Genomic DNA, 14,149 nt, shown 5'->3' on the forward strand with positions numbered 1-14,149 from the left:
ACCAGCCAGGAAATGAGAGTCTTGGTTTTGCCCCCAAAATATTTATTGTGGATAAACACCTTCTATGTCATCTCGTGATTCATCTAGGAACTCAAGACCACTCATTTGGAGTTGTACCATTCCAGGGAACATAAGAACATAAGAATGGCCACACTGGGTCAGACCAAAGGTCCCATCTAGCCCAGCATCCTGTCTGCTGACAGTAGCCAATGCCAGGTGCCCCAGAGGAGGTGAACCGAAGACAATGATCAAGTGATTTGTCTCCTGCCATCCATCTCCCGCCTTCGAGAAAAGGCTAGTCACCATACCTTACCCCTTGCTAATAGCCATCTATGGACCTAGCCTCCAAATATTTATCAAGCTCTTTTTTAAACTTTGTTAGAGTCCTGGCCTTCACAGCATCCTCTGGTAAGGAGTTCCACAGGTTGACTGTGCGCTGTGTGAAGAAAATCTTTCTTCTATTAGTTTTGAACCTGCTACCCATTAATTTCATTTGGTGTCCTCTAGTTCTTATATTATGGGAACAAGTAAATAACTTTTCTGTATTCACTTTCTCCACACCATTCATGATTTTATATACCTCTATCATATCGCCCCTCAGTCTCCTCTTTACTCGACTGAAAAGTCCCAGTCTCTCCAGCCTCTCCTCATATGGGACCCGTTCCAAACCCTTAATCATTTTAGTTGCCCTTTTCTGAACCTTTTCTAATGCCAGTATATCTTTTTTGAGGTGAGGAGACCACATCTGCACGCAGTACTCAAGATGTGGGCGTACCATAGTTTTATATAGGGGAAGTAAGATATTCTTCGTCTTATTTTCTATCCCTTTTTTAATTATTCCTAACATCCTATTATGCTTTAAACCCATGGAGTAGTTGCATATTGCAAAGCTTATAGACACCATCACATCTGGAGAGGCCCGAGTTTATAGAATTAACCTTTAGTTAAAGAAGCCACTAGCTAGAATTTGTAGCCGGTCAAAACCAGCGGTGGAAGTAAACAAAATTCCTTACTGACACAGGCAGGGAGCGTATACTAGCTAAGGGGAGGCTACGTGACCTCCCCACAGGACTCTGCCCTGCCCTGCCCTGCGACCGGGATCCCAGATCGTCCTCTCCTATGAAGGAGCTGCTGACTGATCTGCTCCTTTTCCCACTGCCCTTTCCAGCCCCTGCCCCTCCACAGAGCTGCAGCATCTGTATGTATAGGGCTGGAGGCAGGACTGGCAGTTCTGCTCCACTCCCCTCCGGGAGAGGCATCTGGGAAAGGAGCAGAATGCCAGCTGCCACTGCACTCCCAGATCCACCCCCCCAGCCCTCAGTCCTGCACATAGAGATGTAACAGGCAGTGGGGGGGCTGTAGGTGTCCAGCAGGGAGTCTTTTTGGAATGCTGTGCCAGCTAAAAATAGTTTGTCCATTCACGGTATTGTTCTGTACCAGCCCACAGGTCAAAACAAAACAAATCTGGGGAGGCAAGGGAACCCAACAGGCTCCAAAAATCAACCACCCTCTCAAGGAAATGGCAACAACCACAAGTGCTTTTGTATGGTAAGATACCCTTTTAGCAAGTGTTGAGGGAATGCTGCTTCATCTCCTCCTGGACGGTGTTTTGCAACACAGGACCTTTTACTGAAGAATTCCTGCCACTGAGCTTCTCCTTATTGAAGCCAGAGATAAAATCAGACCCAGCCAAGCTGTCAGATATTGGCAGACAGCAGCTTTAGGGCAGAGGTGATCACTCAGTATTTTATAGTCTGGACGATCTCTTTAATGTGAAAGTTGGAACTCTGCCGTGGGAGGAGAGGAATAAAATGGAGTTCAAAGACACTAAGGGAAAAAACAAAATTATAACTAGTTATAACCACCACAGACCAACTAGAATAATAGAAGTGCCTGGGAATTAGATCTGAATCCAAACCTCAGCTCTGAACATCACCTCACATTTTTATAGAACCAGAAATTAGGGCTGGAAGAGACCTCAGGAGATCATCTAGTCCAACTCCCAGCTCAAAGCAGGCCCGACCATCACTAAATCATCCCAGACAGGGTTTTGTCAAGCCTGGCCTTAAAAAGCTCTAAGGATACAGATTCCACCACCTCTTGATGCAATCCACTCCAGTGCTTCACCACACTCCTAGTGCAACAGTTTTTCCTACTATTCAACCTAGCTCTCCTCCACATTGCGTCTTTTTCTGTCATTCTGGTGACACTTGGATCTGTATGGTGGAAGTTTGAGCTCAGTAATATTTTTCTTGAAAATCTAAAAAATGTCACTTAAAAATCTCGAAAATTTATCTTTGATGTTAGTCTTTTCTAAAGGGAAAACAACCAATCCACTCAAAACCCTTATAATACTTTATATCAAATCTTTACCAGCAGGAAGACAGGCAGATAGACATGGGCTTTGCAGTGACTTAAAACAGTTTAATGTAATTCCAAGACAAAGTGTGATTACATTTCTACACATATACAATATGCATATGTGAGTTTACAAATTCTGATTAATAACTCGTTTCACCTCAGAGACCGAAAAAATGATCAAAAAGAAACCGTGAATAACAAGCTATAACATAGTTCACCACAACGGGACCTCCTTTCTCACCCTACAGTTAGTAATATTACAATTAAAATAACTATATTCTTCTATAATGTATTTTCTGTTAAAATCATCTCATAAATTTACAATGCTATTATTAGTTTCCAAGACTAATATAAATTCACTCCATTTTTCTACAACGAAAATGATTATTAATTAGAAGCACACAACGTCATGATGAAAAACACAAGCATTTCTTTTTAGTAGCAAGAACTTGATTGGTTAAGAATTAGTTTTCTTGAAAAACATTCTAAAGCCAAGTAAAATATCCATTCTTATAACATACCTATAATATGAGACTAAGGAATAGGTTACATATAGGTCTACAACACATCAGTTTGTTTTTTTTTAAAGAAGAAATACATATTTACCCAAAAAGGGGGTGAAAAAAAAGAAAGACAAAAAGGAAAAGCAAAAAGAAAAAAAAGAGGGACAATTCACATAGGAAAAAAGCAGTACACAAGAAAATACTGTTGCATACAATTTTCACAAAGATTAACACTCATATTACAGAAACCATACAGTGGAGGAACACAACAGATCAGGGCTTTCATGGGGATACTCAGCTGAGATGACACTGTAGAGAAAGAACCATTCAAAATAGGGGGTGGGGGAACAGAGGACATCTTTTCCCTTGCATTTTGGATAATATTTTCAGAGTTTTTTTTTTTCTTTTCTTCTGTACAAATCTGACACAGTATATGCTACCTTCTACTTTCCATCCAGAGTACACTTTCCATCCACACAGAGTTTGTGGACAGTCAAAAGGTATAAAACATTCTCTCATTTTCTTCCTTTTATAAGACAATTTCACTATTTAGAAAAAAAACTGTTTCATTTCTCAGTTTTAGTTACCCTAGCCTAGACTCTTCAGCTTCCAAGATGCCCTGTTCTTTCTTTTTCTTCCTAATTCCCCTTTTAATAAAGCTATTCATTACACTTCCCGTCTTTTCAGAAATTTGGTTTTGTATAGAAGATACAAGCTACATTCCAATTTTGTCAAGTAGAATCTGATCCCCAAAAATGCCTTGTTTGCTTTGTCGGCGAAACACATGGAACGAGGAATACTTTCTACATCTGAAATGGCTGTGCCCTGGAATATCCATAGAAATCATTTTAAGACTACAAACCCCCCAAATCAAACAAATAAGAAACAAACAAACAAAAGAAAGAAGTGTTGTATGTAACCACCAAATGTGGAAGCATCAAAGAATGAAGTGCTATATGTAACCATTCAGATTATAAGGGATGTGCATAGCCAGTCTTAGAAACCTCATCTTGCTCTACAAGTTCCTAGCCAAAGTATTTAAAGACCTCTGTTGCTCTTTCAACCCAGTGAGCTGACATTTCCAGGGTTGGCTTGTGCCATAAAGAGGCAGAACAGGCTGTTGCTGAGGGCAGCAAAATGTTTAATGGCTATCGATTCTATGACTGTGGCCTATTAGTGGGGTGGCTATTTTCCAGTTTGCTCATGGGCTGCTAACAGTCCTCCATTTAGTTCACCAAATGGCAGCCCCAGTTGGGGTAAGTTATCGCTTTGGTAATGTGAGTTACTGTGATGCTGCTTGGCAATGGTGAAGTTACTGGAGGGGCTAGGGACCAATTCTGCCCCCTTTGAACTCAGTGGGGAGTTCTGACACTGATTTTAATGGGAGCAGCACAGGGGCGTAACAGTGAAGTACCATTGTTGTTTTCCAGTAACTCATTCAATTGCTGAGGTCAACAGTGTAGCTGTATCAGTCCTTACTGAAAGAAGCAAGAAGCTTTGTTGAGATTAGATGAGCTCCACAAACGAAGCTCAGCTCTTCGGACAGATACTTTCAAAATGCCAGTTCATATGCTTTTATTATCTAAAAGTACTGCTTTGCCCATCAGAGATTTCCACTGTGTTCATTGGTTACCCAACTGAAAGAAAACATAGACAAAAATGTGACAGGTACTCACGGTGAAGTGAGAATGAAAAAAAGGAGTTACATCAAAATACACTACAACCCATAACTGCAAAACAGTGCCAAATGGTACCACCATTTGCTAATGAAGTTTACAGAGAGCTGGTCAATGGACTTTGTATTTAGTTCACTGGTTCAGAGTGTTCCTTGGGTGGGGATGATTGTATAACGGGATGAAATTAAGGAAAGCCAAATTACAGCAGTGCCTCTCAGAGTGGCTGTCAAAAAAAACAAACAAACAAACAAAAAAACCAAACCAAAACAAAAAAAAACCAAAAACAAAAATCCCAACCCCTCAAAATAGGAATTCACTAACTCAGGAATCAATAATTCAGCTAATGAGTTATGAACGATACAGTACATCCTTTCCTTTGAATATCCTTCACAGTCACATACAGGTATCTTCATTCAGACTAGGATACTAGAGAGGAGAGTGATTTGCAAGTATTTTGCTCCATGCTTCAACCCAAGGGCTATCATTAAAGTTTGTTCTTAAAAATAAATAGCTCACGCATTGGACTATACTTCAATATGTGAGGAGCGGTTTCTTAACTGTACTTTGGAATATGATGGATTGTTGGATCTGAACTCATTTTCCAATACTATGTTATATCTCAAAACAGACTGCATATAATAAAGACATATCTGTACTTTTCATTTTTGAAAGGGCAAAATTAAAAAAAGAGGCAACTCTATTGAGTTTTGGAAGGTGTCATTTACAAACAGAAACTTCCCTTAAAAAGTACCAGTTTAAATGTAAACTATAAAACACTGTAATAAACTATAAAATGTAGCCAGAAAACTGTTTAAGTAGCCACAGTCTATTATTCTGTTCATATTGGTTTAAAATGTGACTCATTAAATATCTTCTAGAAGGCCAAAGCATTTTACAATAGCTATAAACATATATACTTACATGTGCATTTTAACAATTCAATACAATACACAAAAGAGTAATCTATTCCTTGGTTGTTGTTGATGGTGGGTTTTTTTTGTTTTTGTTTTTGTTTTAAAGAATCACTGTCTTCAGCATTCACTTAAGCAACAATGACCAGGGTGGGCATTTATCATTATTCCGCCCATACAGAGTTTATAGTCTTTGAATCCCAAGTTCAAGCTGGCTACATGTTTCAAAAAGGCTAAAACCAGGATGAATGCCCACATTTGAGGTAATTATTGCCATTAGGTCACAGTTTGTGTAAGATAAGTGTATCTAAATCCTTCTTAAAAAAAAACAAACAAAAAAACAGAAGGTATTCTGCCAGAATTCCAGAATACCTTTTAAACCAATCAAAATCCAGAATCCTGATCAGGTGGGTTTGCTTCCAATGGAGTCAATGAGTTCTAGAACAGTAGACAAGCTTAGAACACACACAGAACAACCCAGAACTTAGGCAAGCAATCCTGGAACCAGTCAATAAGGCTCAATTAAAAAATAAAAAATAAGAAAATCCGAAGGAGCGCCATGTCGCCAATGAATAACATTGCTGATCAAATTCCAAACCAAAGTTTTTCTGTTTTCCTTAAAGCTTCCCAATCAATTCACTCAGGGAAAAAATATCAAAACACATTTGCATTATCATCAACTCTACGTCAGCACAGCAAAAGCTCCTTGACTAAGTTCTGAAAGTGGAATAAGTTTTTCTTTTGCTCTCAGGATTGTTGTCCATCTCCTTCTATCTCACTGAGGAACCCTTTCTATTTTTTTATTTTTATTTATTTATTGTTTTTTTAAAGAAAGAAAAGCTCCCTGTCTGTCAGACCCCCACAGACAAGTATTTACAAGGTCTATGTGAATCTGCACATAATCCCCCTACACCTAAAGAGTTAAGATCAGAGATGTCACAATATTATCAGTGCAGTAAAAAATATCATTTTTGGAAAAAAATATACCTTTAGTATTGCCTTTCTTGGATTAACTATGACAACCAAAAGATCAAAAACAAAGACGTTAATCTTCATACATATATGAAGAGTCTGTTATAGCAGCACTGCTAAAACTGGAAGGACAAGCTAACCCGTATATGAGAAATATAAAGTTCAAACTGATTACAGAGATGCAGAAAGCAAAGCCTCATAATATGTTTCATAAGACTCCTGAAAAGCCAAGCTAATTCCCCATTCAAATTTCACACTTGATGCAATATGGGTGTTTCCTTCTCCAGTGAGAACCTTTTGTGTTTGCTGAGATGAGTCTTTGTCTGCTTACCCAGCACTGCATCCTGCAAACATTTACATATTCAAGCAACTTTACATGTGGGAGTGATTCCACGAACTCTTTGGAATCACTCGCAGGAGTAAAGTTATTCTTGGGTGTAATACCTGCAGGACTGAGTTCCAAATCAGCCGTCTGGTCTGAACGCTAACCCGGCAGTGACATTACCTAATGCAATTAAGCTGCCTCAGGATGGCAGTAGAACACAGAGGCATACTTTGAACGGCTGACATCACAGCATCCAGTGGTAACATACTATGTACCTAGAACCCAAGGCTGTGCCTCTTCTTAAAAACAATACTGTAGCGATGAGCCAAGACACTATAACTGCAACATTTGAAACCTTTGCTGTAAAATACTGTGGTATAAAGGGTATTTTGCTCAATGTGACTGACACTTTAGGGCCCAGTCCTGTAGTCTTGACTTTGGTCTACAGTCTGGCAAAACTCCTATTGGCTTCAAAGGGAGTTCTGCTTGAGCACGACAGCATATGGACTCCAGCTCGGGATGCACAGGGCTCCCTCTCCCTTCCCTTTCTCCAAGAACTGAGACTGTAAATGCAGGGGAATGAAATTGATCCTAATGCACAGGACCACATTCCAGAGAGGGAATCTGGAGGACTCCTCACAGTGTGCACATTGTAAAGCAAATATCTTCATAGGCTGCCTCTACCGTCCTGCAGAGCAGATTTGGGAATCAATGATTTGGGACATGGCCCAAGTGTCCAAAGCTACATATTCCCAGGCCTAAAACTTCACGCAGGGGAAGGGAAACACAATGGGTACAGATACTACTGCAGCCCTTGGCCTGGGTCACAATGGCCAAGCAGGAGAGGATTATATCACCCAATTTCTGCAGAACTCCCTGAACAAGAAACATTTATTCTGACACACGCACACCCTGTGGCTCCAGGTCCAGAACTTGACCTGTAAGCAGCACTGCACACCCCATGGCTGGGCTGAGTGCCAGCGCGTGGCAAACCTACACAAAACTTGCACAATTCTGCTGCATTTGCCCAACCTAGCAGAGGCTTTGTCATTACTGGAACTACAGCATTGTATTGAGTATGACACACAGAAACGTCTAAGAGTCCTAAGGCAGGAGAGTTAAATGCTACAGAAGCATGAGGAGCTTATGGAAGCTTATTCTCATTACGCAGGTCACAATTTCAACACCATATTGTTGCCACTGATAAGATATATTGTAATTGTTTTGAATGGTAATAATGACAGAAGCATAACATTTTTGATGTCCCTAAAGTCTAGGATAGCAGCAATATTTTAGTGTGACTGAATTTCTCCATCCAACAAGCTAGCTCATCAAAACATAAACAAGTGACACAAACTTGAAAGAGAGAAAGATGGAATTCCATAGTGTGTGATTATTGCCTGACAGTCAGGACCTGTGACTTAATTGTGTATCCGTCATGGGTAGGGTCTCTTTCTCTCTTTATTTAAATTTATTTATTAAGTTTCTTTGGTTAAAGAAAGAAATGGACTTTTATCGTCCCTTCAAGTTTGGTAATGGAATTTCTTTCCAACCAAATTCTGAGGCATAAACTCTTGAAAATATAAAAAAGAAGAAAGACCGAGACAGAAGTGTCCCTGTGCTGGAATGTTTCTTGACAGAACTACTACAGAGAATGACGGAGTAAAAATCTCCCCAGAGGGTTAACCCCCCAGAGGGTTAAATGCTGCCTCCAACTCAGTGTACCTCCACTGAGGGGAATGTGATTGCACTTGCTTTTTCAAACAGCTGGATTTGGCCTAATCCATACTGAGAAAAGTTCTAGCTCTTCCTTTGTGCTGCTTCCTTCTGCCCAAGGTCACTAGTCCCTCCACCTCTTTGTATACTCTGATTTCATAGCAGCACTTTGAATGTCCAGCTCTGAGAGAGGCAATTTCTGTTCACCTCTCCCATTTCCAGCATCAGAAGAAAGCAAGACACTGTGATGGGAAAAAGGGGTCACTTTTAAACTGTGCCAACCAGGAACCACCAGGAATACTTCCCGTACTGAACCATTCACCTCCTCCCTCACGTTTCCAAGCAGTTTGCTCTACTCACAAAGAACCCCAAGCTCATTCCAAAACACATCAATCTTATTTTCAACTTCAAAGGTCTCTGCAAGCTAAATAATTCAGCTATTGTTACTTGTGTAGCACCAGCAGTGTGCCAAGAATTTAGCTTCTCTGCTAACATTGTCTGCCCCCTGTGTGGCTAACAGTACTGCACTTACCACACTGTATTTTCAAAGAGAGGAGCAGGGATGAGCAGGTTTTCACTTCTCCCTTCCCTACCCAGCAGAAAACTCGGCCCACACTTAAGAGTTGCAATGTAAACACGATTCAAACTGCAGATACACCGTTCATCCTTATTACACCCCCTTACAGCCACGCTGACTCTGACTGTGCTGGGGTCAGAACCGTCGCAAGCATGGCTCCTCTCTCAACGTGAGCAGGCCAAACAACTGCCCTTTCCACTTTTCAATGCTGTCCCTTCACACCCCTGAATGTGCCATCGTAAGCTCGGTCACCCTCTTCTCACAGAAATCAGATTAGCGCTTAGTGAAAGAACTAGATGGACATGTGCACAGGCAAAACACAATAAATAAACCAAACATTCTGATCAGTGAGATTAAAACCCACCATTCCTCCCTGCCCGGCTTTATCAGCCCCAATGTGGTGATGCGCTTATACCAAATATTTGGACTTAAAGCACATGCTTAAAGTCCATACTTATTCAGGAGAGCAATCAAGCACTTGTTTCAATGTGCTGTTGAATGAGAGACTTTGCAAAGGCTCTACATCCACAGCTTTAATAAGTGTGGGAGATGTAACTGAACACATAAATACCGTAATTCTATTCAACAAAAAAGCTTAATAAAACTCCACAAGTGGCAATTGAAAGACCAGCTACATCAAGGAGAAAGAACCACGAGTAAATATCTTGGCCAAATGGACATGCCTTTAGTCTTCAGAAATGGTAGAGTAAGACAGCTATTGGGTTATTTCCACGGCTCGGTTTTAATTAACTAACCTCTTCAGCGTATGTCAATGCTGTTTATCTGGCGACTGGACTGGGGATCACTTTCTTTCCTCGTTCGGGTTCTCTCATTCGGAGCTTGATGGGTAGAGAGGACACCTTCTGGGGATGAAGAGCCAACCATTTGTTTTCCCTTTTGGGAAACTGAACTCAGATACTTAGCCCCAGCTGGGGTCGTGACCTGCTCTCAGTCTCATACCAGTGCCCCACTAAATGTGAGCTGCTACAATGTGACAGTGAGCTGGACTTTATGGATTCAGGGCCCTCATGTTCTTTTAATTTTGCCCTGTTGCTAGAAAATGATCGACGTTGCTGTTTGGTCTCTGCCTCCAGGGGAAAAGGTTCTGGCATTGTGCTGAAATGCACATTCCAAGGGGGATGATTTGCCATCCCCGAAGGACGTGGCATGCACCTTACTTGCTTCATTATGCTCAGTGCACAGTCTGCTGTCTCAGAATAAAACTATCTTCCCTCTCCCTGCAGTTCTCAGACGTAGCATCCTCCCGATGCCACCAGTGAAGAGAAATGATTCATAATAAAATTAACAAAACAACAATAACAATAATACTAAGAGGAAAATAACACAAAGATGCAGGAATGCGTGTGCAATTAAAACCCAGAGTAAAATATAATAATAAAATAATAATAATAATAACAATAATCAGAACAATCATACAGTAAAATAACAATATTATTCCTTTTCACTACACAAGCAGCATGATGCTTTCATTCCTGAACCAGTGGGCTATGAGAGGAATGCAACGGAAACTTACAGGGAGAAAGGGGAGCTTCCTGGCTTAGATAAATGGGAACTTGTTGTCTTTCTAAAGGAAGAATGTAAGGTGCAAAGACTGCTGGGAGATCAGATCCTTATTTACATTATGTTTACTGGGAGCAAGGGAGAGACAGGAAAATAAAACTGTGCAAGGAGATAGCACAAAGTGAAATGGCAAACATGAAAGATACTTGCTGGTTTGCCAAAAGAAAATAATCTTGCCCAATCTCTGCATACTGAAATCCCTTCCTTCTTCCAGGCATGGGAAGTGCTCATGACCAGATACTGTGGCTGTGCTTGTCTGATTTACCAGAGAGAAAGAGAGACCTCTTCCATAACTCTTCACTCTGCCATCCCACCTGTCATTTTCTGGCATCTTGCAGTACACCTTAAAATACTCTTTGCACTAGTTTCAGGTAGATCTTATAGTGGCACTGAGTGGCCACGCAGACCTAATCTTTGATGAAAACACTTCACCAAACCTTTTCCTTTCTGGGCTCTTCTCCCTTCCGCATAAGCACACATGGCACATTTAGAAATTCTAAGTATGGATGCCAAGGTGCACCCATTTTTACCACATTTTCTCTCTTAACCACCTCAGCTATAAGAAAGTCTCTCTTTGGATACCTGCCTGAAAACACGACTGTTCAGAGTTCCGAGGATGCAGAATAAGAATTTTTTCACCAAGTTCAAACAGCATTTTAGTACAACTTTTATACAAATGGATTGAGGAAGGGGAAAGAACACGGCGAGAACTACATTACGATGGATAGGGTCCTGACATCTCAAAGTTCTCTCGTTTAACTCAGGAAATCTAAGTTTGACTCACCAGACTGAATTCTCTCATTCTCTTGCTCTCTTCCCTCTGTCTCCCCCGCCCATTTCTGGAATTCTAACAGAAGTGTTCTTCAGTATTCCCCCTTTCTTGGATCAAATCCCCACTCCCTCTTCTCTCAGATGTAATACTTGGGCAATGTAACACTCTAGATATTCGTAGAGCCAGGATGGGAGGAATCTGTCTTTCTAATCCTCTAAGAGTGTTAGCAAACAGCAAAATGAGAAGTAAACTTTAGACGGGAAATTTTTTTTATTCCGGGGCAAGAAACAGACCCCCTCCCCGCCAAAAAAACCTTAGACCCTTTGGGAAGCTCCACTAGGATCTTATGACCAGTCTGGTCACTTCCAGCCCAAACAACGTTCAGCAGATAGCCGGGTGCACATCCTTCCAGCCCCCAAGCCTTCCCAACACCTGCACATTGGCAAATGACCAAAGAGCAAAAGACGAGTGGTAACATCATCAACAAGAAGAAAATCAACACCACTGCAAAAGAAGAAGAGTTCAGGTTAAATTCTAACTAGCCTCAGTCATTTTCTAGGAGTACCAGTGGAAGTAAACCCTTAAACCGCATCTGTAGTTTGGTAAGGCACTACGAGGGAATGATGTAAAACTAAGACTGTGACAGTTATAATGGCTGTGCTGAGGAACACACCACAGAGAGAAGGCAGCATCTGTGCGTGCGCACACACACACGCGCGCACACACACACACACACATACATACCTGGACAATCACATTTGTTACATGCCTATGTTATATCTTTTTTTTTTCCTTTTTTTGTTTTGTTTTTGTGCAATCACATTGAGGAAGTCTATTGGTATCATTGAAGTTCAACACAATATAGTAAAAAGGGCGTACGTTCTATTTGGTGCTACATTCTACCACGGGGCCAGCTAAATTTTCTACTCCTATGCTAACATAGCTAGGGATTAAAAAGAAAATTCCCAAATAAAATGAAGAAACTGAAATCCAACATACACTATTAAAGACATTTTAAGAGTAATGTTTCTCAGGGATTTATCCAGGTTTCCAGGAGAAAATAGCCCCGAATGCGTCTGAACTACACAAATGTTGCGTATTCTGGTTCATGTGTTTGCATTTTAAGCATATCAGTGCTAGGTTTGAAATTTATAGTGGTGGAGCAATCCGTCCCCGTCTCTCCTTCATCTCTGTCTGTCACCCTCCCTTTACTGTCCCCAAGGAAAACACTTGTTACGCCTTTGGGCTATAGAGATCAGTGCAAAAATGGGGCATTATCCCTTTGAAATTCTGGATAAATCCCTAATCCATAGATTTACTGGGTTAAAAACTTAATGGGTTTTGTTCTAGGTGTTCTGGACAACAAATTCCTAAATGTAGCTCACAAGCAAATGAAAATAATCTTTAGAAGTCTATTGGTGAAGTTCTCCAAAAACAGGACCCAGACGTGGGTCCATCTGTCATTGTCCCTTCCCGCCTCCCCCGCCCCCCGTTTGGTGCAGAATGGTTTTGTATTTTGTGTTTTTTTGATTTATTTTTTCTCACTCTTTTTTTTCCTTTTCCTTTTTTTTTTTAAATAAAAAGTGTAGAATTAGTTCTCTCCTCTTCCTCATTTCTCCCTTAAAGTCTCCTTCGTTCAAGTTTCAAGTGAGCCTCCTATTGCATTGTTTGTCATGTTCTTCCAAATAAAAACAGCCATCTCACTCCCTCTTTGCAGACGTCTCTCTTGCTCTCTTGTATTCCAGTGTTTAGATGTAAGGGTACTGGTTGACCTTAGTGGGGCTCAACGGGTATCCAGTGTAGACTGTGGAAGCGGGAGAAGCACTGATATAGGTCTGATGGGCAAACTGAGCCTGGTACTGACTCGGATGGATGGTAGGTGACGGCAGAACCCGAGGACCCATGCTGACAGGAACCTGGTGGACGATGCTGGCTGGGTAAGTGGTGTGTTGCACGGCATGACGAGCAGACCCCTGGGAGGCCACCAGGTGAGCCACGGTGCCTGTGGAGCCCAGAGCAGCTGGGGCGGTGTACGTGTAGAGGTGAGGCTGGGTGGGCAGGTGAGCCGCTGCTGCCGCAGCCAGCTGGGGGTGGACCGTACCATGGCTGGGACTATTGTGCGGGAAGGAGTATGGCGCCTGAGCTATTGTTGGAGTGATGTAGGCTTGCTGTCGGCGGTGACTCCCTGTGCGATCAGTCGTGATGTGCTGCTGGGCCTGCAGAAAGAGAGCACAATATAAAACAGTTAGAAGATAACAGGTTGTGCTTTTCCCCATCCCCTCGTGGGAGCTGTGAGGCCCTTCCAGCACCAAGGGGATTTCCGTGATGGTTTTTGGCAGACCCAGAACTGTGACCGCCTTAGTATCCTCTTGTCTTCAGGGGGGAAGACCTGCTTATGCTTGAGTGGGACTCTGCTCCCCGAGCCCTCCAGCCCGTTCACCACCTAAGTACTTTCCTCTGGGCTATGCCAGCCCTTCCTTTGCCTTGCAGGTTAACAGTAAGTATACCCCAGGTCCTGAGCCCTCCTGTAGTATTACCCTGTTGTGTTCATCCCCTTCTCCACTGAACACGCACAGAAATACCAGGTCTGCTGTCCCCAAGAGCACAGAGTACACACCAGCTCGAATGATTCAATGCGGGACCAGCTCCTTATATAATACCACAGCACTGAGATATATTATCAAAAACATCAATAATGTTATCAGTGATCATCAAAGAGGAGAGGGGGCGAGGGAAACAAAATGGCAACAAGATT

The 14,149-nt window shown here is 41.8% G+C and overlaps 1 protein-coding gene across 5 annotated transcripts in view; it reads right to left on the reverse strand.

Moving 5' to 3' along the window:
* Positions 1-2,373: 2,373 nt before the first annotated feature.
* The window catches only part of HIPK2 (homeodomain interacting protein kinase 2), a 215,705-nt gene continuing 203,929 nt past the window's right edge, over positions 2,374-14,149 (reverse strand). For all 5 annotated transcript variants that reach the window (XM_075007466.1, XM_075007475.1, XM_075007485.1 and 2 more), the window contains one exon: positions 2,374-13,610. In XM_075007466.1, coding sequence (XP_074863567.1) covers positions 13,143-13,610 — 468 coding nt within the window. In that variant the 3' untranslated portion in view covers positions 2,374-13,142. The remainder of the gene's footprint in view (positions 13,611-14,149) is intronic.

The sequence above is a fragment of the Carettochelys insculpta genome, chromosome 1, assembly GCF_033958435.1.
Source record: "Carettochelys insculpta isolate YL-2023 chromosome 1, ASM3395843v1, whole genome shotgun sequence".
Lineage (NCBI taxonomy): Eukaryota > Metazoa > Chordata > Testudines > Carettochelyidae > Carettochelys > Carettochelys insculpta.